Source organism: Oenanthe melanoleuca, chromosome 4A, assembly GCF_029582105.1.
Source record: "Oenanthe melanoleuca isolate GR-GAL-2019-014 chromosome 4A, OMel1.0, whole genome shotgun sequence".
NCBI lineage: Eukaryota > Metazoa > Chordata > Aves > Passeriformes > Muscicapidae > Oenanthe > Oenanthe melanoleuca.
Window position 1 is genome coordinate 344,691 of NC_079338.1, and position 25,667 is coordinate 370,357.

The 25,667-nt window shown below is 56.1% G+C and overlaps 2 protein-coding genes across 3 annotated transcripts; one reads left to right on the forward strand and one right to left on the reverse strand.

Annotated features, from left to right (window-relative positions):
* Positions 1 to 815: 815 nt before the first annotated feature.
* On the reverse strand, positions 816 to 5,115 carry ERCC6L (ERCC excision repair 6 like, spindle assembly checkpoint helicase). Its single transcript, XM_056491024.1, has 2 exons — positions 5,038 to 5,115; positions 816 to 4,869 (listed from the first exon to the last, which is right to left on the reverse strand). Exons 1-2 carry the CDS (start codon positions 5,088 to 5,090, stop codon positions 1,071 to 1,073), a joined length of 3,852 nt encoding a protein of 1,283 aa, XP_056346999.1. The 5' UTR covers positions 5,091 to 5,115; the 3' UTR covers positions 816 to 1,070.
* On the forward strand, positions 5,074 to 25,667 carry OCRL (OCRL inositol polyphosphate-5-phosphatase). Of its 2 annotated transcripts, XM_056491033.1 has the most exons (24): positions 5,074 to 5,562; positions 5,657 to 5,736; positions 6,596 to 6,675; positions 7,496 to 7,534; positions 7,966 to 8,076; positions 8,148 to 8,231; positions 8,521 to 8,641; positions 8,730 to 8,891; positions 9,726 to 9,827; positions 10,126 to 10,240; positions 10,951 to 11,067; positions 11,191 to 11,381; positions 12,676 to 12,787; positions 13,858 to 13,967; positions 14,885 to 15,020; positions 15,709 to 15,819; positions 16,122 to 16,287; positions 16,458 to 16,693; positions 19,592 to 19,615; positions 21,940 to 22,059; positions 22,283 to 22,367; positions 22,776 to 22,903; positions 24,275 to 24,386; positions 24,463 to 25,667. In XM_056491033.1, the coding sequence occupies exons 1-24, from the start codon at positions 5,089 to 5,091 to the stop codon at positions 24,585 to 24,587; spliced, it is 3,141 nt and encodes a 1,046-aa protein (XP_056347008.1). In that variant the 5' UTR covers positions 5,074 to 5,088; the 3' UTR covers positions 24,588 to 25,667. The 2 variants fall into 2 exon arrangements, with proteins under 2 accessions (XP_056347008.1, XP_056347009.1); XM_056491034.1 differs by lacking the exon at positions 19,592 to 19,615.

Below are 25,667 nucleotides of genomic sequence, written 5' to 3' on the forward strand. Positions count from 1 at the left end.
GTTAATAAACCTCTTGTTTCCAGGCTACCAGAGCTCTGTTCTCTATCTTGGCAAAAGCACATTGACACAACTGCAGCAGCACAATTAGATCTGTGTTTGCTGTGGTTCTGAGCACAAGGAGCTCCTCTCCCAAACTGCACAGCTCAGCCAGCTGTGCTGTCCTGTGCTACAGTGTGCTATTGCAGAAGGCACGTGGCACAGGGGAACATCCCTGCCTGCTGCTGTGCTGTCACCAGGTGAGACTGGCAGGAGTCAGTGCCAGGGAGGAGCACACCACACTGAGGCTGTGTTGGTGAGGGGCAGTCACTCAAAGCTTTTGAGCTGCTGGTTTGTGGGATTGAGGCTCTCTCAGCCAGTTTGCTGACAACACTGAGCTGTGTGGTGTGTGTGGTCACACACTGGAAGGGAAGGATGGATCCAGAGGGACAGGAGGTGGGACCACATGGAAAGTACAAGGTTCCACATCTGGGTCAGGGCATTCCCAGGCACAGCTGCAGATTGGGCAGAGAAGGGATTGAGAGCAGCCCTGGGAAAAGGGCTTGGAGGTGATGGGTAAGGAAAAACTCACCATGAGCCAGTAGTGAACAATCCCAGCCCAGAAACATCCCCCCATGTCCACCAATAAATGGTGGGTGACCTTCAGGCACCCAAATTGGTTTATCTAAAACTCAGAAGGAGGGAGGAACCACAGCACCCCAGGGCTGGGCTGTACAGGGTCATAGGACTGCACTGTCCCCATCTTCTCAGGGGAGAGGAATGACAGAACCTGGAGGGTAGAAGTGTGAAGCCAGGGCTGCCAGCATGGAGAGGAGTTTATACATCAACAACACCATTTTTTTAATTGAATAATCAGACAGGAACATGAACTATTTTCACCTTTGTGAACCCAACTCCACAGTGAAGTTCCCTCCCCAGCATCCAACACCTGGATGTTTGGACTGTTCCCTCAAGCAGGAGGTGCTGACTTTTCTCAGTCCCACGAGCACATGGCAGGCACAGCCTGGAGCTGGCTCAGGGACCCAGGGCCATGGTGCAGACACATGGTGCAGATACACAGAACCACATCCCTGTCACTTCTGGGCCAGCTGTCTGTACAAGTTCAGAGTCAGAAGCATAACTTCAGGATCTCCACTTTTGATGTCGAGAGCTTGCAGGAAGCAGTCCAAGGCCTCCTGGAGTTTTCCATCATTCTGAAGTTTCTTCCCACTGTGTACCAAGGTGTCATAATCTGCAGCAGGAGAGGAGCTCTGCCCAGTGCCCTTTGCAGAGCTGCTTTCCTGGGTGAAGCAGTCAATCTGCTCGCCTGACTGGAGCTCAGCATCACCTGTGGATTCCTCCTGAGATGACTCAGTCTCCTCTGCCTCGGACTGCTCAGACTCCACGCTGTCTGTGGGGGAGGACTCCTCACTTGTATCAAGTGTTTCTCCTGTAGGTTCTTCTTCAGGCTCAGCAGATTCACCCGTGCACTCCTCAGCTTCGTCTTCCACAAGCCCATCTTGCTCCTCATCACCATCATCACTGTCTTCTTCATCAGTGGTCCCCATGATTTCCCCAATATCCTCCACCTCATCTACCAGCCTGTTGATGAACGAGCGCCTGGAAGCATTAGACCTGTTTGCACTGTTATTCAGCTGGGGAGAAAAGATGGCTTTAGCTCTTCTGGTGTCATGTTTAGGGGTGGAAGCACTAATTCCTTCTGGAAGTCCATGCTGAGTGCTGTCCAAGGGAGAGGAGGGCACTTGCTCAGGCTGCCCTTCACTGTCACTGGGTGAAGCAATTCTGTTCAAGCGTTTCTTCCTCGTGAAAGTAAAGAGACAACTGCTTTCATCCAACGATTCACTCCCTTGTAGGCAGGCATTTGGCTCTTCCTCAGCTGTGCCAGGGCTACTGGGCTCACTTGGCAAAGCTTTGTTTGGAGATTCTTTATCTGGAGATTTACACAAGCTTTCTGCCTGCAGTTGTAAGCTCTCCTTCTCAGGGTGTTCCACTGATTCTTCTCTATTTGAGGCATCCTGCCATCCCTCATCAGACTCTTCCAAAACCAGATTGAAGTCAACTTGATCCTGGAAAGAAGGAGCAGATGTACCTTCCAAGCTGTCTTCCAACACATGAGACTTGTGGAGCTCAGCATTGATCTCTGTTGTAACATTTGATAAACTCAGCACTGCAGAAGCAGAAGCCAGCTCAGGAACATTGTTCTGCTCTGTTCCCAGGGCAGTGTGTGGGTCAAGTACCTGAACTGACAATTCTGCATCACTTCCAGGATCTTCTAGTATAGTCATGCCTGCCTCTGAGGAATTGTGACAATGCCCAGACAGGTCATTCCTTGCCTTGGCCGAGCTGTCTGAATGTATGTGCAAATGCTGTTTCTCTTGGAGGCTCTGACTCTCTGTCTCGAGTGCAGGGGAGGATGGTGTAATGCTAGATTCAGGATTTTGCTCAGACTCTTGTATATCAGATTGTTCTGCTGTCTTGCTAGTATTGAGCACTTCTGTCTCCATACCAGACACATCCTGTGCCAGTTCCTCTTCATCCAAGCCATCAATAGTCAGAGTTGTCATTTTGGAGCTGACATCAAGCACCTGGGCCTCATCCTCTGTAAGATCAATAACATGGTCCTTTTTATGTGCATCAGCTACTGGTGGTGAAACAAAATTATTTTTGTCATTCAACCCTGGAGACAACTTCTTTGGCCCAGAAACTGATCCCGGTGGTCTTTGCCAGTTCTCTTCACAAGCATTTCTGATCCCCTCCATCCTCTGGTCTCTGAGCTGGGACTCCAGCTGGACCAGCTCGTGGGCTTTCTGTACCCTCCTCTGGATGTACTGATGGGCTTCCTCGCTCTCCACCTGCTCCTCGTGAGCCGTCTCCCTCGTGTAGATCAGGTCGTGGTCAGAAATGCCGAACATTGCCAGGGAGTGCAGGTAAGCCAGGTGCTCATCCAGCTGCAGGTCAGACTTCCTTTGCATGGCATGCAGGGACTGCAGCTGGATCTGAGTCGCAGAGGTCCGAGTGTCTTCCAGCGTGAAGAGCTCCCTCAGCTCCTGTTTGGAGAAGTAACGGAACGGGTTCTTTTTGTCCCCGGTGGTCTGCCTGATGAGCGAGTCCTTGAACACCTGCCGCCTGTAGATCTTCTCTTCCACAGTGCCGCAGGTGATCAGCCTGTAAATCACCACGTTCTCCTTCTGCCCGATTCTGTAAGCTCTGTCCACAGCCTGAGCATCGGTTGCTGGGTTCCAGCTGGGATCAAAGATCACCACTCGGCTGGCGGCCGTCAGGGTGATCCCGACGCCCCCGACCTGCGTGGTGAGCAGGAACACCGAGCAGTCGGGGCTGCTCTGGAAGGCGTTGATGCGCCTCTCGCGCTCCGTCAGGTGCGTCACCGTGCCGTCGATGCGCAGCACCCGGAACTGCCGGCGGGACAGCACGAGCTCGATGATGTCCAGCATCTTCCTCGACTGCGAGAACACCAGCGTTCGGTGCCCCTCCTCTCGCAGCCGTTCCAGCAGCCCCACTAGGAACTGCATCTTCCCAGACTCCTGGATCACAGTCTCGTCAGAGAGATGATCTATTTTGCTCATGCCTGAAAACAGACCTGCTTCTGTCCTGTCATCCTGCTCGGAGCCCTCCTGCTCTTCCAAGCCCAGCTGGATACAGGCTCTCGCAGACAGAAGCCTGGGGTGGTCACAGAGTTTCTTCAGGACCGTCAGCTCGGCCAAAGGCGATCGGGTCGTCGTCAGCACTTCCTTCACATGATCCAGGCAGAGAAAGTTCCTATAGATTTCTTCCTGCACCGGTGCCAGGTACACCCACACAACAAAGTCATTTTTCCTAGTGAGAGATGGCATGACAGGAGCCTTGTTCTCACTTGGATCCTCAGGAAGAGGAGTATCCACTTTATCAGCATGACTGCTTTTGATGTCTTCCTTGGTCCTTCTGAGGAAATAGGGCTTTATAATCGCCATGAGATTCTCTGATATCTTTAGCCCCAGCGCTTTCTCACCTGGAGTCGCATCCTTCTCCCTCGCCCTGGTAATGGGATTCTCGTATTCCATTTTAAAAGTTTTGGCAGTTCCCAGGAGGGAGCCTTGGCAGGCGAAGTCAAACAAGGACCACAGTTCGCGCAGGTTGTTCTGCACGGGGGTGCCCGTGAGCAGGACGCGGTGCCGGGCCGGGATTGCGTACACACACTTGGTCGTCTTGTTTGACGGGCACTTGATCTTGTGCGCTTCGTCGAGAATGACATAGTCCCAGACAAACTCCTGCTCGTGGCGGCTGGCCAGCTGCTTCCAGTTGTTAATGAGCATCTGGTAGCTGGTGATGATGATGCCGTTCTTCCTCTGCACCCTCTCCAGGTTCCTGGTGCGCTCGGTCTTGCTGGTGCCGTGGAACTCCTTGACGCGCAGGCCGGGCGTCCAGCGGGCGAACTCAGCCAGCCAGCTGCTGACCAGGGTGGTGGGCATTATGAGCAGCACGTGCTGCACCAGCTCGGCGTCGAACATGCCCGACAGGAAGGCGATCACCTGGATGGTCTTGCCCAGGCCCATGTCATCTGCCAGGATGCCACCAGGCTTGCCGTCCCGGTGCAGGCGGTACAGGAACGCGACACCTTCCCGCTGGTGCTGGAACAGCTTGCCGTGCATCTCGCCGTAGATCAGCAGGCCGCTGCCGCACACGTCCACGAAGCCTTCATCCTCCTCCTCCTCTTCGTCCTGCTGCTGCTGCTCGGCCGCCGCCAGCGCCTCCTGCACCCGCTGCATGCGGCTCTGCAGCTTCTCGCTGGGGCGGATGGCGGCCGCCAGCCGGAACAGCCGCAGCGCCTCCTCCAGATCCCCGTCGGCCGCCGCCGCCTTCGCGCCGGTCACGAGCCTGAGGGAGTCACTGTGAGCACCGTGCGGCCGGGCCTGGGCTCACTCCGCAAGGCCGGCCCGGCCCGGCCTCAGCCCCAGCCCCAGCCCCCCCGCAGCTCCCCGGTACCGCTCAGCCCCGTCCCCGCTCACCCCAGTACCGCTCAGCCCCAGCCCCGTCCCCGCTCACCCCCGGTACCGCTCCTCGTCCGCCGCCGCCTCTTCGGGCCCAGGCGCGGCCATGGCGCCAGCGCTGCCGCCTCCCGCTTCGAACCCGGCCCTTCCCGTCCTGCACCGCGCCACATGCAAATCAGCAGCGCTCGCAGCCAATCAGCGCCAGGGGCGGGACAAAGGGGCGGGGCCGAGCGCTGCCCGCGCCGCCTCCCGGGCTGTGGGGACACCGGGACCCGCCCCGGTCCCGCCCGGTCCCTTTCCCGCCGCGAGGTGCGGGACACCCGGGAGACCCCGGCAGACCCACAAGTCCCCCGGTGCTCTCCCGTTGCCGCCGCGCCAGCTCTGCAGGTCACTGTGGGCTGCACATCGCTGTGGGCTGCACATCGCTGTGGGCTGCACGGGCGGTGGCGGCCTCCCGCCAGCAGGGGGCGCGGCGGCGGCGGCGGGCGCCGCTCCGCCCCGCCCCGCTCCTCTCCGCGCTCCAGCCCCGCGCGGAGTCGCCGGGAGACCGAGCGCTGCCATGGAGGCGCGCGGCCTGCTCGTATCCGCCGGGCGCGGGGGGCCGGGCGGGCGGGGGGCAGCGGCGGGGCGGGCAGGCCGCTGAGCGAGCCGAGCGTTCCTTAACCGCGGCGCAGAGCGTGGCCGGCGCGGAGCTGCGGCCCGGGCGGCGGGAGCCCTGCGTGCTCGGCCTGGAGCGGCGCGCCGGCCGCTACGGGTGAGTGCGAGCCCGGCCCGGCTCTCCCGGATCCCTCCGTGCTCCCTCAGCCTGACCCGGTGCTCCCGCGGCAGCCGGAGCTGGACCCGCCTCAGGGCAGGGAGAGTTCAGCAGCTCGCTCTTCTCCCCCGGGCTCTCCGCGTCCTTGTTATAACTGAGAAACAAAAGTCTCGATGTTATCAAAATAGCGAAAAATATTAGCAAAATTTAGATTGCTTTATTTTATATAGACAGAGCAAAGCAGCAATGGGGATACATGGGGGCCACTGCCCACTCCATGCTCCACCAAACTTGGTTTGCAGCTCCCTTTATAGCATAGTTTCCCTGAAGTCATCAATAACTGTTATTTTTTTGCTGTCATAATTCTGCCAGGTAAGCAGTGGTGGTCAGTGGGATCGCTGGACATGTGAAGTCTCTAGACAATTTATCAAGTCCCATGGATAACCACTGGTCTTGGTAGAGAAAGGCAGGAAATCTGATTTTTCAGAATCTGTTGGGCTGTGTGAAAGCCTTGTTTTGCAAGCTGTCAGCATATACAACTTATTTAGAAAACATAATATTTGTGACAGGGGGATTTAAAACAGAATTATTTAATCTTATATTTTCCTTTCTTTAGTGTATGCTTAATTTCAGACTTAAGCATTCTGGTTTATACAAACCCCATTACTTTTATGATTAACACGAATCTTTTATCAGTTATCCCATCCCGCACGGTCCCACCTTCGCTGCCTTTTTCTTCCTCCTGCCCCAGGAGCTCAGCGATAAGAATCAAACATTGTGGCTCTGTACACAGCTCGTTTGTGTGTGCTTGAGCTGGGCGTTGCTGCCGGGTCTTTGCAAACCCTCCTTCTGTCCGCAGGGTCGTTATTCGCTCCCAGGAGAAGGAGAACGCCGATCCGGATTACATTCCCATCAACAGCCGCTTTAAATGTGTGCAAGGTACTGCTGGGGGGAAGGTTCAGCATCCCTGCTGTTCATCCACAAACCCCAAACTGAGTGGTGTTTCCTGACCTGCCTCCTCAGCCACAGTGGGCTGAATCCTTTCCCTGTGAAACAGCAACTCACATTTTATGGAATCCCCTTGTTCCTGGTCCAAGCAGGTTGTCATTCCATGTCAGCATGCAGTTGTGAGGAGCTGGGCTGGCTCCAGAGCGTGGTGGGCTTGGCATCACACAGGGCCAGCCCATGCAGAGCCTGGTTTCAGGGTCTGGAATTTGGTGTCAGCTGGTGTCTGTCTCCCAGGCTTCTCTGCTGTGCCAAGAGTTGGGAGCTGTTGCCTTTTCCTGCATGTTTATGTCTAAATTTCCATAAGGTCTACAAGCTCTCAGCATCCCACCTGTTGGATGAGGAAGGGCTTTAGGCCTTGTCTTAGAAGAACTTAAATAGCAACAAGTGACCTTGGGGTGAATCCATGTAAGGAGTAAAAATCCTTTTTCCTGAATTTGCTCATTCCTCTGTGTGCAGTCCAGTGATGTTCTGCCCCTGGTCTTGCTCTGTAGAGAAGCTCTGAAGTTCCTTGTCAAAGTAGCTGTGCTGATGGGGAAAAAACCATCCAGGTGTCTGAGAGCTGCTGGGAATCTCCCTGGGACACTTGTTGGGAGGTGTCTGTGCAGGTTGTGTCTGCCAGAGCCGTTAGGAATGTACAGATGTAAATTAGAGCTCTTTGTTCCTGTCAGGACTCTCATGGCTGGCAGCAGGCTGTGTCATTATGAGTCCTCAATTACTGCAGCTCTACTGATGCTGTTTTTCTCTTTTCTAGAGGCAGAAGAAACCCTGCTGATTGATATAGCTACAAACAGTAAGTTTTATAAGGGCACTGGTATTGCTGAAGGTCCTGTCAGGGGACAGGCAGTGGTGCTTGTTTTGCTTTCCAGTCTTCCCCCAGGCTCTGTGTTTGTCTCCTGCTCAAACAAGGATTGTTTTCCCTCTGATATTGTCATCTGGCTCTGTCAGACACTAAGTTGTCATGACACACAAGGTTTGAAATACAAATGACTGAAATGTTTGCAATTTTTCTTTCTGCTTATAGAGCTCTTCTGTGTGAGATTGCAGTAGGGAGGATTCCTAAAGCCAGGAGAATGTGCTGGGGTTACCCCCAGCAGGGCAGGGGGAGCTCAGAAGCGCAGGGAGAGTAACCTAGGTGCAGGTTTCCATCAGCAGCAGCAGCTGAGGCTGGCTGGGAGCCCTGGGGCCCTGAGCAGCCTGGGCTGACTCAGGGAGTGTTTGCAGCAGGCTGCAAGGTGCGGATCCAGGGCGACGCCGCGCCCGAGCGCCTCTTCGAGATCCCCGACGAGGAGCGCTGCCTGGGCTTCCTGTCAGAGGTGCAGAGCATCCAGGAAGGTGAGCACAGCTGCCCTGAGCCTGGGAAACCCTCTGCCAGCTCTTTCTGACCGGGATGGGTTTTTTCCCAGCCCACCTGAAAGCGTCTCTTCCTGAAGCTAAGGACTCAGCTGTCTGGCATCAGGTGGAGAGGAGCCTCCCAGGTCTGTCTCCAGGTACAGGTGGCTTTGCTCCAGGCTTGTGCAGTGCTGGGGTGCCCAGGGTAGGAGCTGGGCATGGCCCTGCTTCCTTGTCTCATCATTCCTTCCTGAGTGCTATTTTCACCCTTGGTTTGTGCATGTGAAGCTCCTTCCTGCCTTGACTTGTGGTTAGTGTCCCTTTCTACCGGGGTCACACAGTTGATGTATTCCTACTACCATTTCTGTGGAATTACATTTTTTCCTTCTTGATCTGAGCTGTTTCAGGTTGTTTCTCAGGCTGTTTTTCCTGGATTTTTCATTGCAGGAGCTCTGGGGTTTGAGGATGACTTCAACACTCTGAGCCTAGAAGAGAAAAGAAACATGCAAAACCACCAAACGGGATCTCGGCGGGAGCCCCCGCCTCCTCCCATCCCTCAGAATAAGCAGTGAGTAAAGCAGAAGATCTGTTCCCTTTTTTACTTTTCTTCCTAGACAGCAGAACTGTTTCTAGTGCTGCTCTTGCCTCCTTCCTAGATTTCACCGAGACAGGGAAGGCACATCCAGGGAGCAGCCCAAGGTCACCAACACCATGCGCAGGATGTTCCTGCCCAGCACGCAGTCGGGGCAGAGAGAGGGGCTCATCAAACACGTGCTGGCCAAGAGGGAGAAGGCCTACATCAACCTGCACAACTTCAGGTGACACCTGGGAGGGAAGGACAGAGCTGCAGGATCTCTCCTGTGAGCTTGGATCTCCCCCAGGGTTGGACCCTGGCAGCTGCTGATGGATTGCAGCTCAGGGGGCCAGTGAGGATGGTACAGACCAAAAGTCACCAAGTGCCCATGGGGCAGCTACTCCTTTTGTCTTCCTGTGTGTGTGTGTCAGATCTGCTGAGCCTTGGTAAGGCTGGAGCAGGTGGGCAGAAAGATGTCCCACCATAGTGTCATGGTGTTGGCCCTTGTGACGTGGTGTTAAGAGCCAGGTGTTTGCTGGTGGAATGTCTTACTGCAAGGGGAGTGTCACTGGGAAAGAGCCAAGAATTTTCCAGGAGCAGCTGAGGGAGCAGGGGAGCCTCAGCCTGGAGAAAAGGAGGCTCAGGGGGGAACTTCTGGCTCTGCACAACTCCCTGACAGGAGGGGCAGCTTGGGGGGCTTGGGCTCTGCTTCCAGGGAGCAAGGGACAGTACAAAAGGAAACAGCCTCAAACTGCACCAGGAAAGGTTCAAGTTGGACACCAGGAGGAATTTCCCCATGGAAAGGGTGGTCAGGGCTGCCCAGGGGGGTTTGGAGTCCCCATCTCTGGAATGCCTGGATGTGTCACTCAGAGCTCTGGTCTGGGGACAGGGTGGGGACTGGACTCCATGACCCTGGAGGGCTTTTCCAGCCTCAGTGATTCTGTGAGTTTCACTTCCCCCATGGCTGTCATTGCCCAATGCAGGGAGCAGCTCCCAGTGCCTGCTTCCAGCTGGAGCAGTGCTGTGCTGCTGTGGTTTGCATTGTGTTTCTAACAGCTCAGCTGCTCCTGTGTTGCAGGTTCTTTGTGGGGACGTGGAATGTGAACGGGCAGTCTCCTGACAGCTTCTTGAGTCCATGGCTGGTGTATGACACGGAGCCTCCAGACTTCTACTGCATTGGGTGAGCAGCTGGGGGCTGGCTTTAGGCTGGGTTTGGCTCTCAGAGGCTGCACAGAGCTGAGCTGTGTCACACAGGGGCCTTCTGAGGGCAAAAAGCCATGGGATGAGGCAGCAGATCAGGGTGAACAAAGCTAGCATGACATCATAGATTTTCCTGGAGGCATCTGCAGAGCTGGCTCCTTGTCCTCTGCCTGCAGTGGTTTCTCAGTGGCCATAAGCAGCTGTTCCCCCAAGGGCTGTTGCTGGAGGAAGAGGGGGATGTCAGGAGGGCTGGAGGTGCTGAGCTCTTGGCTTTCCAGGTTCCAGGAGCTGGACCTCAGCACGGAGGCTTTTTTCTACTTGGACTCTACGAAGGAGCAGGAGTGGCTGTCTGCTGTGGAGAGATCCCTGCACCCTAAGGCCAAATACAAGAAAGTGAGTTCTGCTCAGTGGCATGGGGCTTGGCATGGAGCTGGCATCATGGGAAGGAAAAAGGAAAAGGGTTCTCTCTTTCCTCCCTGTGCAAGGAGCAAGGCCAGGAGTCCTGGCCCGAGCTGCAGAGAGGCTCTTGCTCCCTCCCCTCCCTCTGCTTCACTTGAGTTTTGGGTGAGTTTCTCCCAGTTCAGTGAAAGGGAGAGCACAGGATATGGCTGCAGAAGGGGGAAGTGGCCCAAGCTGTAGATAAGGCTTGTGGTCACTTGCAAATTCAGCTCCTGCAGAGCAGGCTGGGTGCTGGGCCCTTGCAGCCAAATTCTCTGCTCTCAGCTTTCCTCACTCCACTCCTTAATCCCAACACATGTGAATGCTGGAGCACTCAGGGGCTTCTCTGCTGGTGCTGCTTAGAGCACAGCAAGGGCTGAGTCACAACCTGCTGGGCATTTACTGAGTTCCTCTGTGCCCACCCTGCTGTAGGAAGTGACCAGAGTAGGGAATGCAGTGAGCTCAGCATCACTGACAGCTCCTGGGGGGTGCAGAGGGACCCCAAGAACCTTGCTGTGGACAGGAGACCCTTTGGGATCTGTTGTTGCAATTAAGGATTGAGCAGAGAACACGAGGAGCAGGGAGATTAGAGCATCAGGCAGAGCAGATCAGACCTGCAGTGCCACTGCCTCTCTGGGAATTCAGGGTCCTGTTTGTTTTTGCAGGTGCAAATGATCCGCCTGGTCGGGATGATGTTGCTCATATTTGCTAAGAAGGAGCATCTGAGCAATATCAGAGAGGTTGTGACAGAGTCTGTGGGCACAGGAGTCATGGGAAAGATGGTGAGTCACCCAGGCCAGCTTGGTGCTTCCCTGTGCCCATGCAGAAAGTGGCACAGGCTGGTTTGCTTCACCTGTGCCATCCCTGCCCCCTGCTCCAACCCCACTGGTCCCTCCTGTCCCCAGGGCAACAAGGGTGGTGTGGCCATCAGGTTCATGTTCTACAACACCACCTTCTGTGTGGTCAACTCCCACCTGGCTGCCCACGTGGAGGACTTCGAGCGCCGCAACCAGGACTACAAGGACATCTGTGCCAGGATGAGCTTCCTGATCCCCAGATCTGAGAGCCTGGCTGAGCTCAACATCATGAAACACGAGTGAGTTGCACCATTTGGAAGTGGTGCTGAGTAACCCAAGTCAAGGCAGAGCTGCAGCAGCAGGAGGTTTCATGCAGATAAGTTTTCTGGCTTGATGAAATACTTGGAAATCCCAAGGGCTGTGGTGTGCTGCAGTTCTTGCAGACAAACTGGTCACCTCCTTGCTGCAGTGCCTTGTGCAGCCTGTCCCCAGTGTCCCTCTCCTTGCACTTGTGTATAACCTCCTTTTCAGCAGGCCTAAACAGAGTACAAATGGTTGGTACTTCTGTAATTAATACTTAAACCATTTAAGAACCAAAAATGTAGAGTGGATTAGTACAGAAAAAAATCTTCAAATATTAGATTATCCTTGATAATCCACTAATGGAAATCTTGAGGTTTGACTATAAACAGGAAGAGCTTTGGTGCTAGCAAGGGGTTTAAATTTTAATCTTTAAATGAAACCTTTATGGAGTAAAGAGTGAGTCCCATGAGTGTTTCTTTAGTTGCTGATAGCAAGAAGGCTGTGGGCCTGGAGAGGAGCAGGGTGAGAGTGGGTGCTGCTGAGTTGTGGCTGATGGCTGGGATGGGAAACAATGTCCAGGAGGTTGTAAACTCCAGGAACAAAATTCTGCTGCTGCTAATTCTGTGTCAGGCTCGGTGATGATGCAGCAGTGGCCTGCTCTGGTTGAAGGAAAAACCAAAGGTAAAAGCCAAAGGGTGTCAGTGGGGGATAACCCTGCAGATCCAGGTACCTCACCTGTCCTGCTGGCTGACAGGCTGCCTCTGCTTGATGAGCTGCCCTCTTACCTGAGAGGAGCCTCAATACCAGCTGGATTTTGTGTGAACACTGGTTTTGCTTCATTTGAGAGTCACTGCTGTTCTCTGGATTTATTCAGTCAGAGACAAACATATTATCTCCTACAATCCAAGTCTTCAGTCTTTGGGGAATTCCAAAGGAGATGGACTTAGTCCTGTAGGATCTGCTGTCACTAGAAATTCCTGCTGTGGAACTCCATCTTTAATGTCTCCTTTTTGTCTCAGCTTGAATGTGGTTTAAAAGGGGAAGCTGTTAACTGCTGATCTGCTCCCAAAATTCTTCCCTGTGGGGGTGGTGAGGCCCTGGCACAGGCTGCCCAAAGGAGCTGTGGCTGCCCCATCCCTGAAATTGTTCAAGGCCAGGCTGGACAGGGCTTGGAGCAGCTTGGGATAGTGGAAGATGTTCCTGCCCATAGCAGGGGGTGGAACAAGATGAGCTTTAAGCTCATTTCCAAACCAGACCACTCCATGATTCCATGTGTATCTTTGTTTGCAGTGTTGTTATCTGGCTGGGAGACCTGAACTACAGGCTGTGTCTGCTGGATGCTGGTGAAGTGAAGAATCTCATCAGTAAAAATGAGCTTCAGAAGCTGCTGACATATGACCAGGTCAGTGAGCTCACCCACATTCACCCCATCCCTGTGAGGTCACCTTGGTTTAGGATGTGCCTCTGAGGGGAGGAGCAGGCAGACATGGAGCTGGGGAAGGAGCTGGAGCACAGATCTGAGCACAGCTGGACTCAGTGGTTTTGGAGGGCTTGTCCAACCTACAAAATTCCATGGCACACTGCAAAAGGGTCTGGACACAGAATAGACACTGGGCCCTGGCAGAGCTCTGGGTGTGCTGCTTGCACATCCCCCTGAACAAAACCAGATTGTCCATACTGGGGTAACTGGGTGACTCAGGCAGTCACTCTGTAAGTGTGTCTGTGTCTCAGTGCAGGAGCTCTCCCTTAAATAAAAACTCCAGGCTGAACACAGGCATTTGTAACTGCAACAGAAGCTGCTGTGCTCAGTGTTGTGGAAGGGGTATTGATTTGGAGCCCAAATCTGCTCATGCAGTTTGATGTGAATTGTGTGCTGTCACCTTCTCTGCAGCACATGGTGGTGCCATGTGCCTTTCAGGTGAAGGGTTGCACCCAGGAAACATAAACAGCAGTGGTGCAATATCACCTCTGACACAGTTAGCAGAAGATTTGGCTGATTGTCCTCTGTAGCTCCTTTTGCTGTGCTGCAGAGCTTCGTGCAGGAAAGAGCTGTAGCTTAGGTCTTAGTGAGGAAAACATCCAGGAGATTTTTCAGAAGAGGAAAGGGGCAAAGGAGGTGGTGTCAGGTTGTCAGGCAGGTGCAGTTCTGGAGGCTCTTGCTAAAATGATTGGTGGGGAAGGATTAGTGGTGGCAATCTTAAACCTGAAAGCTGATGAAAGCATTTAGTAATTAATATTTCCCTTAACTCCTGCTCAGTGGTGCCTGCATGCCCTAGTGAGCAGTACCACCATTTGTATTGTCTGTTTGGAAAACATTCCTCTTGTGTTAAAGGTGTGAGGGCTCTGGGGGTGTCTGTGAATCCCACAGAATGGCCTCAGGCTGCTCTCTGACACTGCTGTGGCAGGGGAGGGTTTCTTGGGCTTGGTTTGGTTTGTTTTTTTTCTTTTTAAAGCTTTCTTTTTCTGCTTTAGCTGAATATTCAGCGCACTCAGAAGAAGGCATTTGCTGATTTCATGGAGGGAGATATTAAATTCATCCCCACATATAAATATGACTCTAAAACAGATCGCTGGGACTCCAGGTACACTGGCTGCCACTGGGCATATTCACCTATGACATAAAATTCCTTTTCCCACAAAACTTGATTTCCTGCTTCCTAGAGCTGTGAATACCTGTCAGTGTTATGTCTGGCCTTCTGTTCTTTCCCTTTTTCTGCAATAAGCAGCCCCTGTATGCATTGACCAGGCACATCCCTTAAACCTCTCTTGCTGCTGATCCCACTGGGTGAGCTCAGGGGAAGTGTGAGCTCAGGTGAAGTGCACTGGGGCTTTTTCTATTCCCAGGGACAGGCAAGCAGGATAAAAAAGGAATTGAAGAGCTAAGGAAAAAGGTTCTCTGAGTCACCCTGTGCCCTGACTTGCACACCCACAGGGTGGCTGCACTGTGATAGCAGCTTGATGCTTCCCACAGACATGGCTGCATCTGCTGCAGGGGCTGCTCCAGAGGGAGAAACTCCCAAGAAGGACTTTCAAACCATCTAGTGCTGGAGTTTGACTTGCCATGTTTATGAATCAGCACAGTAGTTAATCTGAAGAAGGATAACCCAGGATGCAGGTTTCACAGCATAATAGAAATCTCTGAGTGGACTTTCTGTAGTGGAAACAATAAATGATGGTTGGGTTATGGGCAGAAAGGCCTGGCAGCACAGGAAAGCCATGCAGCTTGGGTCACAGCACACATGGGTTCAGGCTGTGGGAATGGGCTTGACTGAGGATTATTTTGCTTCCTGATGCTGGAAAGGATGGGAATTCTATCTGCTGTATTGTGGGAGGGGGATAGAGCAGAAGAAATAACAGAATTCAGATTGGGGTAAGTGACAGGAGTTGACCCCATCAGTGCTGTGATGATGTGGGTGGAGGGAGCTGCCCTGTTGGGAGGAGGAACAGTCTGAGGGCTGCTGGGGCTGCTGGTTCCCTGGTGACCTGCCCTTCCTTGCAGTGGGAAGTGCCGTGTGCCAGCCTGGTGTGACCGGATCCTGTGGCGGGGAGGGGACGTCAGCCAGCTGCGCTACTGCAGCCACATGGAGCTCAAGACCAGCGACCACAAACCTGTCAGTGCCCTGTTCCGCATCGGGGTAGGTCTGTGTGGGCACATCCCAGCTCTGCAGGCAGTGCTTGCTGGAGCCAGCACACTGCTGAGGCTTTGCTGGAGCGCAGATGAACCCAGCCTGCTGTGGGGGTGCTCCTCTGGCAGCACTGGGCTGGGGCAGTGCTGCTGTTCCCTCCTCCCCATGGAGGCAGCAGCAGCCTGGACCTGGCTGTACCTGTGCTGTGTCATCTGGGCCACACCTGAGTGTCTTCAGTGGGGAGTGGCAGCAAATTCGGGTGTTCTGGTGCAGCACATGGGGACGCTCCACGTCCATTTTTGCTACCTCCTGTTCCCTGGGGGCTCAGGTTCACAGAATGGGTCAGGTTGGAAAGGACCTTGGGTTAGTTTGGTCCCGTCTACATGAGAGCTCCCTGTCTCTGCTGTACTGGGAGCCCAGAACCAGACACAGCACTGCATGTGTGCCTCACCTGGGCTGAGTAGAATAGGCTGAGTCTGTTTAAAGAAAAGCCTTTCTCTTTTCCCTCTGGAGAGTCATGAGGAATGCCAATGCTGTCTCACAGAGGTTGCCTGCAGTGATCTCCCAGCTGTGTGACCAGTGGCCAGGCAGACCCTGATAACATCTGCAGGGGTGAAATCTGTGTAAAGTGCCAGACACAGCTTGGCAATGCACATGTGTGTACTGTCTCAGCTTTGCTGAGTGTTGCCTCCCACAGGTGAAGGTTGTGGATGAGCAGAAGTATCGGAAGCTGTTTGAGGACATTGTCCGTATAATGGACAGGATGGAGAATGACTTTCTTCCCTCCCTGGAGCTGAGCAGGAGAGAGGTGAGATGAAACTGGGATCCCTGTCACTGCCCAAACACAGCAGCCTTCAGAGTGCCACAACTTCTTTCCAAGACTTTGTTTCAATAAACTGGATTATAGGAAATTGAGCTTTAGCCTGTATCTTATGATCTGGAATTGGGTTAGCAAGGATGTGTTGTATTGGCTCCATGGCAGGGTTTCTGTGAGGAATTATGCACTGGGTGGCTCCTCTCAACCATGGTGATCACTGCAGAGTCTGGGGGGGGCTGGCCACAGGCCATATCCTGGCCACTAATATCACTGGATTTCTCTTTGCTCTGCAGTTCGAGTTTGAGAACGTGAAGTTCCGTCAGCTGCAGAAACAGAAGTTTCAGATTACCAATAATGGGCAGGTCACCTGCCACTTCTCCTTCATCCCAAAGCTCAATGACACCCACTACTGCAAGCCATGGCTTCGGGCTGAGCCTTGTGAGGGTTACCTGGAGCCAGGTGAGGGTGCTGCTGTAGCCCCAGCCCATCCCCATTCAGCCCTTCCCATCCTTCCTGTGTCCCACCTTCCTTGCCATCAGTGTTGTCTTTTCTGTTGTGGCCTTTGTGTGTTTGTCCTTGTCTCCCTTTTGGAGAGTGTCTGTGTCCTTGAGAGCTGGGCTGTGTTGCAGATGAGAGCACAGAGATCTCCCTGGACGTGTATGTCAGCAAGGACTCGGTCACCCTGCTCAACTCTGGCGAGGATAAGATTGAGGACATCCTTGTGCTGCACCTGCACCGGGGCAAGGACTATTTCCTGACCATCAGTGGCTCCTACCTGCCCAGCTGCTTTGGCACCTCGCTGGAGGCCCTGTGCCGGATGAAGAGACCCATCCGGGAGGTTCCAGTCACCAAGCTCATAGACCTGGTGAGTTCTGGGCAGCTCTGCTCACCCAGGGGGGCTGATCCCCAATTCTGATTGCTGCCAAGAGCAGGAGCAGTGCTGCAGCTCAGCTTCTCTGTGCTGGCTCTGAGCTCAGTGACTTCACAGAGCTCCAGGTTCTCTTTTATTCTTCCATCCACCACAGCTGATGGCTTTTGACAGCCTGGACTTTATCCCTTTTTTCTGTAGGCTCTAAATATTGTTTGGGATGCAAAAGCAATCCCAGCACCTCCTGTTGAGGTTCCTGGTGCTGGCAGCTCAGCTGGGTGGCACTGTGGTGTCATAAGAGATTGTGATAAGTGATTGGGGTCCTCAAGGTATTTGGGCTTCTTCTGCCATGATGAGTGCCCTGGGGACCTTTTCTTTCTGGCTGCATTCCCAGTGCTCAGGGGAAGGAGCAGGCAGGAGCAGGAGGGCTGAAGGAAAGCCTGTGGTGTGGGTGTGGGGTGCTGAAGGACACAGCTCAGCACATGAGCAATGTCAGCCTGTCTGGCCATTTCCTCCCACACCAACCACAGGGAGAGATAATGCCTGGGGTGAGAGAGAGCTCATCAGGGAGAGATCTGTGTGGTGCAGGGAACTGTTCTCCCCCCAGCCTCTGGCAGCCCCCAGCATGGATATTCCTCCTCCCACAGCTCGTTGTGTGTGTGGCAGAGGGGACAGTGGTGCCCCAGGCACCTCTTGTCCTTTGGCTTCTCTCAGCTGTTTCTGGGCTTGTCCCATTTTGGGGCTGTAATTCTGATTTCATTCCTCTCCTTACTGCCTAACTGGCCATGTTCCAGTGGGGTGCAGCAGCTCCTGAGTGCCAGTTCATGTCCCCATTCTTGTTCAGCCAGGAGAGTCCTTCCTTTCTGTCCACCTGAAGGCTCAGCCCCATTGTTTGTGTCTGTCTGCCATGTAATACCTTTCCTCTCCTCTCCTGTCTCACACTCTCACCCTTACGTGAAGGGTTTTTGTCCAGTGAGATGCTGCTTTTCCACCTCTGTACATTTACCAGCTTCCACTCCCATTGCTTCCACATTTTCTTATCCCTTGAGCACCTCTCCTTTGGGATTTCAGGATTAGTGTCTCATCCTGTTTTTTCTTGGGATCCTGCTTTGAGTTTTAAAAAGCTCTTGAAAAACCCCTGTCAGGAACAGGTGACTCTTGAGGAGCAAATTGTGCTGAAGGCTCAACCTACATTAGGGAGAATTTTTTCCCTGTGAGGGTAGGGAGGCCCTGGCACAGTTGGCTCAGAGCAGCCCCATCTCTGGAAATGTCCAAGGCCAGGTTGGAAGGGGCTTGGAACAACCTGGGATAGTGAAAGATGTCCTTGCCTGTGACAAGGGTTGGAATGAGGATGAGCTTTAAGGTCCCTCCCATCCCAAACCACTCTGGTGATTCTGGGGAGAGGTGAGCAGCCAGGCTCAGCTTGGGGTGAGGTGGAGATGACTCACCCATTACACAATGTGCAGGTGGCTCTGTGCCCTCCCAGACCTGTGTCCATGTCCTTCCTCCTGTGCAGGTGGCTCTGTGCCTTCCCAGACCTGTGTCCATGTCCTTCCTCCTGTGCAGGTGGCTCTGTGCCTTCCCAGAGCTGTGTCCATGTCCTTCCTCCTGTGCAGGTGGCTCTGTGCCTTCCCAGAGCTGTGTCCATGTCCTTCCTCCTGTGCAGGTGGCTCTGTGCCCTCCCAGACCTGTGTCTATGTCCTTCCTCCTGTGCAGGTGGCTCTGTGCCCTCCCAGAGCTGTGCCTGTGTCCTTCCTCCTGTGCAGGTGGCTCTGTGCCCTCCCAGAGCTGTGTCCATGTCCTTCCTCCTGTGCAGGTGGCTCTGTGCCTTCCCAGACCTGTGTCTGTGTCCCTTGCAAAGCTGTGTTTGTGTCCCTTCCCCTGTGCAGGTGGCTCTGTGCCCTCCCAGACTGTCCCTGTGTCCCTCCCCTGTGCAGGTGGCTCTGTGCCCTCCCAGACCTGTGCAGGTGGCTCTGTGCCCTCCCAGACCTGTGTCCCTGTCCCTCCCCTGTGCTCAGGAGAGGAGGCTGTGCCAGCCCATGCTCAGAGAAGCTGTTCCCAGAAAAAGGCCAGTCTGTTGTGGCTCTGTCAGAGCTCAGGGAGCCTCCAGGGGAAGCAGACCCTGCAGGGGCCACAGGGACCTCGAGGTGCTGCTCCCTCCTGCTGTCCCTGTGCATGGGAGCTGCCAGCTCAGCCTGGCAGGGCCCTGGGGCTGTTCCCCCTGAAAAGCTGATCTGCCAGCACTCAGCAGGCACAGCCTGCTTCCCTTCCCCTGCAGACCCCTGAGCAGTGTCCTGCCTGCACAGGGATGGCCCTTTGGGGATGCTGGGCCTTGGCTGTGCTGCCTGAGGGCTTGGCACACTCTGTGCTGTGCTAATGCTCTTAGGCTGCAGCAGCAGCAGGTTTGAGCACAAACCCTCATTTCCCTGACTGTACCAAAGCTGCTTAGGGGCCCTGTGAGCTCCACAGCTGCCACACACTCAAACACAGATTTAGCCCAGGGAATGTTTTATCTCTGCCTGGTCACAAGGGAAGGTGGCTGAAATGACAAAGGGACAGTGATTCTGACCAGGGAGCTCATTCCTGGCAGGCACATCTCACCTGCCCAGGGCCAGGCTGCTGGCCTGGGAGCAGTGCTGTCTACCCCTCTAGGAGGGGTTTGCAGAAATCCTGACCAGGCTGTGCATCATGTGAGCAGGATTGTTGCTAATTGGTGGGCAAATCTCTCCCACAGGTTTAACTTTGGCCACGTCAGCAAAATGTGTGAAGGACCTGGTGTTCAGTGGGTTCTTGTAATGCAAATTAGGCTTCTGCCTAATCACAAGAGATAATCCAAGAGTGCTTTCTCCCTCTTAACCACACTTTTTCCTCTCCTCTCTTTCCTGTGGCTCTCAGGAAGAAGACAGCTTCTTAGAAAAGGTAACACAAGCAATTGCTGTGGCAGTCTGCTTCTCAGTGGTGTGTTTGTAAAGAATGAGAGCTTCTCCCTTGTTTTCTGTGGCAGAGGGAAGGGGAGGGGAGCACAGAGGGGTCACTGCTGCCAGCAAAGCTGCTTAGCACAGCTGTGGGCTGGATGAGAGCATGGAGAAGCACACAGTGACCCCGGGGCCAAGCCCAACTGAGATGTTAAAGCTCACCAAATTTGCTTTGGGGGGAAAAAGATTACTCTCCTGATGCTGACAGCAGTGCTGGATATTCCCAAAAAAGATTGGCAGCCTTTGCCATCCCTCTGACCATAAGGAGGGTTCGCCCAGACCTGTGGGAAGAGGGCTGGAGTAGGAAACTCAGGTGTTTTGTTCCTGCCATCTGTTGTGTCCCTGTGGGGGCCTTGTGCAGGGGAGGATGTCCCTGTGCCTCCTCAGGCAGTGGGGCTGGGCCTCTGACACCTGCAGAGGGATCACTGCTCCCCTTGGCAGCTCAGTGCTGCAGCCAGGCAAGGAGAGGTCCTTGGCAGAGCAGGTGGGGGCTGCTGGGGTGTTCAGCTGTCCCTGCTCTGGGGCTGGCACTGGGAACTGCTCTGAGCTGCTGCTGCACTGGCTGCCCAGTCTGAGGAGCTGTTCCTCTCCGGGCTGTCAGCATGGCAGAGGGAGAACAGGAGAGGGAAGGAATGTTCCATCGAGCTGTTGAACCACTGAAGCTCACTGACAGACTCGCTCCTGGCAGAGGGGCAGGGAGGGATTTCCATGCCTCCTTCTGGGAGCATCTCCCGCGGCCGTGCCTCCGCTCCTGGCAGGCGGCAGGAGAGGGCGCTCGGAGCCCGGGCAAGGCACCGCCCGCTCCGCCTTCCCTTCCCTTCCTGCTGCTCCTCCTTCCCTTCTTCTGCTTCTCCTTCCGCCCTGCTCCTCCCCTTCTGCTCCTCCTTCCCTTCCTACAGCTCATCCTTCCCTTCTTCTGCCCTCATTCCCCCCTGCTCCTCCCCTTCTGCTCCTGCTTCCCTTCCCTTCCCTTCCTCCTGCTTCTTCCCTTTCTCCTCCTCCTCCTTCCCTTCCTCCTGTTCTTCCTTCCTTTCCTCCTGCTCTTCCTTCCCTTCTTCTGCTCCTCCTTCCCTTCCTTCCACTCATTCTTCCCTTCTTCTTCTCCTCCTTCCCTTCTCTTCCTCCTGCACCTCCTTTCCTTCCCTTCTTCCTTCCCCTCCTTGCCTCCCTTCTCTGCCCTGCCTGCCTGGATCTCCCCCATGGGGGTCTCCCCAGCTCTCCCAGTCGTGCCAAGGGCTGCTCCAGGTGATGCTCTGGCACGGGGTTTCTGTAGAAAAGCCTCAGCCCAGGAAGGGTGTCCACAGCCCTGGGAGAGGCTCTGCAGCTCTCCCCTTTCCCTCCTAGAGGAATTCTGTAATGCTCTTGCCCTGACATGCTGCTCCCCGACCTTCCCAGTGCCTGCTGAGCAAGGCTCCATCAGCTGGCAGGGTCAGGCCTGGTGCTGTGCTTGGCAAGTGGGGCTAGTGCCCGTGCCAGCAGGCTTGTGTCAGCCAGGCTGGCCCTGGGCATAGCAGGGAAGCTGCCCTGGCTGCTGGCAGTGGCTGTGTGTGCTGAGGGACAGCTGCAGTGGGTGCTGCCTGTGTGGCTCGTGGACTGCTCTGCTGGTGGCGGGGTTGTGTTCCTGCTTGTGCTGGTTCCTGGCTGCTTTGGGAGTGCTGGGCATGGCTTCTTCCTTGGAGGCCACAGGAATGGCAGTGACCATGAAGTGAGAGTAGAATCAAGCCCAGAACGTGGATCTGGTTGAAGCTTGGTGTGATGGACATCTGAGCCGTGGAGCTCCTCAGCTGCTCCACAGGAGAAGGAGGAACTGTGACAGTGGTGCCTGTGCTCAGTGAGAGCTCTGCTTGGGAAAATCAGGGGAGAAACTTCAGGAGCCAGCACAGCTCCAGAGCCCTGAGAGCATGGAGCACGGCTGGAGCAGCCTGGAGCCAGGGAGGGCTCCAGGGATCCGTGGGGCTGGGGGATCAGTGGGGCCAGGGGGATCAGTGGGGCCAGGGGGATCAGTGGAGCCAGGAGGATCAGTCAGAGCCCTTCCTGGGGGGCTGAGGGGGCAGCCAGAGCCCCTCCTGGGGGGCTGGGGGTGCTGGGGCTGCTGCAGGTTGTTCATGGGGCAGCAGGAGGGACAGGAGCTGTGGAGCAATGGCTGGTGCTGTGAAAGGGAGTTGGGGCTGGAGCACCCCAGGTCCTGCTGCTTCCCCTTCCAGGGATTAAGGGCCTGAGGCAGAAGGGACTGAGCTTTCCCTGAGCCCTCGTGTGCTTTCTCCCCAGGAGAAATCCATCCTGCAGATGGGCTCCCTGGACAGCGAGGAGACAACTGAGGTGCCACTGCAGGTGCCAAAGGAGATCTGGCTCTTGGTGGATCACCTATTCAAGCATGCCCTGCACCAGGTGAGAGGCAGGCTGAGGGAGGGGCCTCTGCCACGCTGGAGCTCTCCTGGTGACCTGATTCCTCACAAGCACCTGGAGATCAGCTCCAGTTTGGTGTGTACAGGGCAGGGCTTTTCCCTGTGCTGAGGCACTGGCTGGGTGTTCACCATTCACTGTGAGTCACCATGTGCCTCAGCCTTCGTGGGGAAGGTGACTTGCTCCATCCCTGTGCTGTTTCTGGCAGGAGGACCTGTTCCAGACTCCAGGCATGCAGGAGGAGCTGGAGCAGATCATTGACTGCCTGGACACCAGCATTCCTGAGACAATCCGTATCCTTTGTGATGGATCTCAGCTCTGGGAGAGCTGTCACCTCTACCTGGCAGGGTTCCTGGCAGGATTGGGCTCCCCTTGGTCCCCCCACAACCTCTGAAGTTGAATCTGTGCTGGCCAAAGCAGGGGGGGCTCTGGAAGCTTCTGCAGGGCTGTGCCAAGCAGCAGAGCTGGGATGCTGAGGAGGGTCTGGAGAGGAGGATGATGGAGCAGGGAGCTCCTGTGAGCCAGAGGGTGGGAAATGCAGTGCAGGGGAGATGGAGCAGGGATGTTCATGGATGTGGGACAGTGGAGGAGGAGGAAGAGAGGTTAGACAGGCAGGGAACCTGTGTGACCTCCAGCGAGACGGGTGTCTGGGGAGGGAGGGGATCTCTGCTCAGCATGGCCCTTGATTCCCCCCTGTCCAGCGGGCAGCAACCACTCTGTGGCTGAGGCTCTCCTCATCTTCCTGGAGGCTCTGCCAGAGCCTGTGATCTGCTATGAGCTGTACCAGCGCTGCCTGGAGAGCTCCCACAGCAGCCGGCTGTGCCGACAGGTGCGGGGCTGTGCTCACCTGGGGGGCTGTGCTCACCTGGGGGGCAGTGCTCACCTGGGGGGGCTGTGCTTACTGTGGGGCTGTGCTCACCTGGGGGTTGTGCTCACCTGGGGGGGCTGTGCTTACTGTGGGGCTGTGCTCACCTGGAGGCTGTGCTCACCTGGGGGGCTGTGCTCACCTGGGGGGCTGTGCTCACCTGGGGGGGCTGTGCTCACCTGGGGGCTGTGCTCACCTGTGGGGCTGTGCTCACCTGGGGGTTGTGCTCACCTGGGGGGGCTGTGCTTACTGTGGGGCTGTGCTTACTGTGGGGCTGTGCTCACCTGGAGGCTGTGCTCACCTGGGGGGCTGTGCTTACTGTGGGGCTGTGCTCACCTGGAGGCTGTGCTCACCTGGGGGCTGTGCTTACTGTGGGGCTGTGCTCACCTGGGGGGCTGTGCTCACCTGGGGGGCTGTGCTCACCTGGGGGGCTGTGCTCACCTGGGGGGGCTGTGCTCACCTGGGGGGCTGTGCTCACCTCTGGGGCTGTGCTCACCTCTGGGGCTGCTGCCGGCTCAGGGCAGCTCCTGCTGCCATGGGCTGTGTCTGTGCCGTGGCCCTGGGCCTGCCTGGGGACTGCCAGTGGCTCTGGGAGAGTGGGCAGCTCTTCCAGAGAGACCCCAAGTGAGCCCTGGGGAACAGGGAGGGGCTGAGCTGCCCCTGGTCCTGAGTTCTTGAGCTCCTGCCACAATTCCATGGAGGGCTGTGCCTGGCTCTCAACAGCTGGTGGGGCAGCAGGCCACGCCAAGCATGTCCCTGAGCAGAGGGGGACAGTGGGGCAGTGACAGCTAGGATCCAACTGGAAACAAGCAGGAAGCAGCCCCAGGGCAGTGGGAGCTTTTCCTGGTGACACAGCAGTGTCACCTGGAGCCACAAGTGCTCTCAGCACTTGGGTAGGTGGCTATGAAGCCCAGGGTGCCCCACGTGCCAGGCTGCAGCTGTGGGTAACTCACTGTGGAGCCAGGAGTGCCCCACGTGCCAGGCTGCAGCTGTGGGTAACTCACTGTGAAGCCCAGGGTGCCCCACGTGCCAGGCTGCAGCTGTGGGTAACTCACTGTGGAGCCAGGAGTGCCCCACGTGCCAGGCTGCAGCTGTGGGTAACTCACTGTGGAGCCAGGAGTGCCCCACGTGCCAGGCTGCAGCTGTGGGTAACTCACTGTGGAGCCCAGGGTGCCCCACGTGCCAGGCTGCAGCTGTGGGTGGGTCACTGTGGAGCCCAGGGTGCCCCACGTGCCAGGCTGCAGCTGTGGGTAACTCACTGTGGAGCCCAGGGTGCCCCACGTGCCAGGCTGCAGCTGTGGGGCTGGCAGAGCTCCTGACACCGTGTCCCTGCAGGTGATCCTGCAGCTGCCCAGCTGCCACCGCAACGTGTTCCGGTACCTGATGTCCTTCCTGCGGGAGCTGCTCAGGTACTCTGAGGACAACAACGTCAGTGCCACCATGATCGGTGAGTGTGGCTCCCCTGCCCCTCCCCGCCCCTCCTGCCCTGTGCCAGCCCTGACTGCCTGTGCCTGCCCCCACAGCCGCCCTGTTCTCCAGCCTCCTGCTGCGCCCCCCGCCCAACCTGGCGGCGCGGCAGAGCCCGCAGGAGCGCCAGCGCGCCATCAGCTTCCTGCACAGCTTCCTGCTCACCGGGGACGAGGAGTGACCGTGCCAGCCGTGCCAGAGCCGGGCTCTCAGCCCCGGGGGAGAGGCTCCCCGACTCCCCAAGTGCCATGTTTACAGCTGCAAGGGACGTTCCCTCTCCTTGCCACGCCGCACCCCGCGCTGCAGAGGACCTTGCATTGCACTGCCATCCACCTGTGAGCCTCCCCACGGGCCAGGGCATCTGTCAGTGCCCGAGCACTGTGCCAGCACCATCACCAGTTCCCAGGTCACGCTTCTCTGTGTCACCCCCATCTCCCGAGAGCTGCTGTGGGCAGGGGTGGGGGTGGCTGGTGCTCTCGGTGCCAGGTGCGTGTGCTGGTCACCCCAGACTGCAGTGGGACGTGTGCCACCCTGTGCCACACAGCCCTGATGCCATCACTGTGCTACGGACGTGCTGACCCAGGAGGGTGTTCGGACATTCGGCCTCTCCCCTTCGGCAGGGCCTGTCCCCTGTCCCCTCCCTCCCAGGACACAGGGCCTTGGCACACAGGCACCCCCTGTCTCTGCAGCCCCCACTCTGCCCCCACTTTCCTTTCCCTGCCCCAGGTTTCCCTGAGGACACAGGAGGGTGGCTCACAGTGACCAGGGTCAGGCAGAGCCACGAGCTGCTCTCTGCTCCTGCTGGGCTGTCCTGAGCAGGATGGGACCCTTGTCCCTCCACCCCAGCCTGCAGTGTGGGGTGGGACAGGCTGGGTCACCAGGTGCCACTAGATGGAGTCCATTCTCCTTCCTGGAGTGCTAGCAGAGGCTGCAGCTTTGGGAGAGTGACAGGAGCCAGAAATGCTCCTGAGGGGCTGCAGTGCAAGAGTCACACACAGCTGGCTGAGGGGACAGCCCTGGGCTGGTGACTGAGGGTACAAGAGTGGCCTGTGCCACTGAAACACTAAGAGGCCTGTGGGGCCACGTGGCCTCAGGTGAGGGAGGCCAAAGCCAAGGGGAGGGGTTGTGGTCAGAGCCCCTGCTGGTGCCTGGGCTCAGCCCAGGGTGTTGTGGCCCTGCTGAGCTGCTGCAGGCTCCCCTCCCTTCTGCCTTTTTCTTTTCCTTAAAATTTTTAAATTACATAATTTATTGGGAAACCGTC

Coding starts and splice junctions, on each gene's coding strand:
- OCRL (XM_056491033.1), top strand. CDS start 5,089: ATGGCGCCAGCGCTGCCGCCTCCCGCTTCGAACCCGGCCCTTCCCGTC. Junction 12,788..13,857: donor AGCTGCTGACATATGACCAG/GTCAGTGAGCTC, acceptor TTTCTGCTTTAG/CTGAATATTCAGCGCACTCA. Junction 22,368..22,775: donor CAGCATTCCTGAGACAATCC/GTATCCTTTGTG, acceptor CCCCCTGTCCAG/CGGGCAGCAACCACTCTGTG.
- ERCC6L (XM_056491024.1), bottom strand. CDS start 5,090: ATGGCCGCGCCTGGGCCCGAAGAGGCGGCGGCGGACGAGGAGCGGTAC. Junction 4,870..5,037: donor GACGAGGAGCGGTACCGGGG/GTGAGCGGGGAC, acceptor TGACTCCCTCAG/GCTCGTGACCGGCGCGAAGG.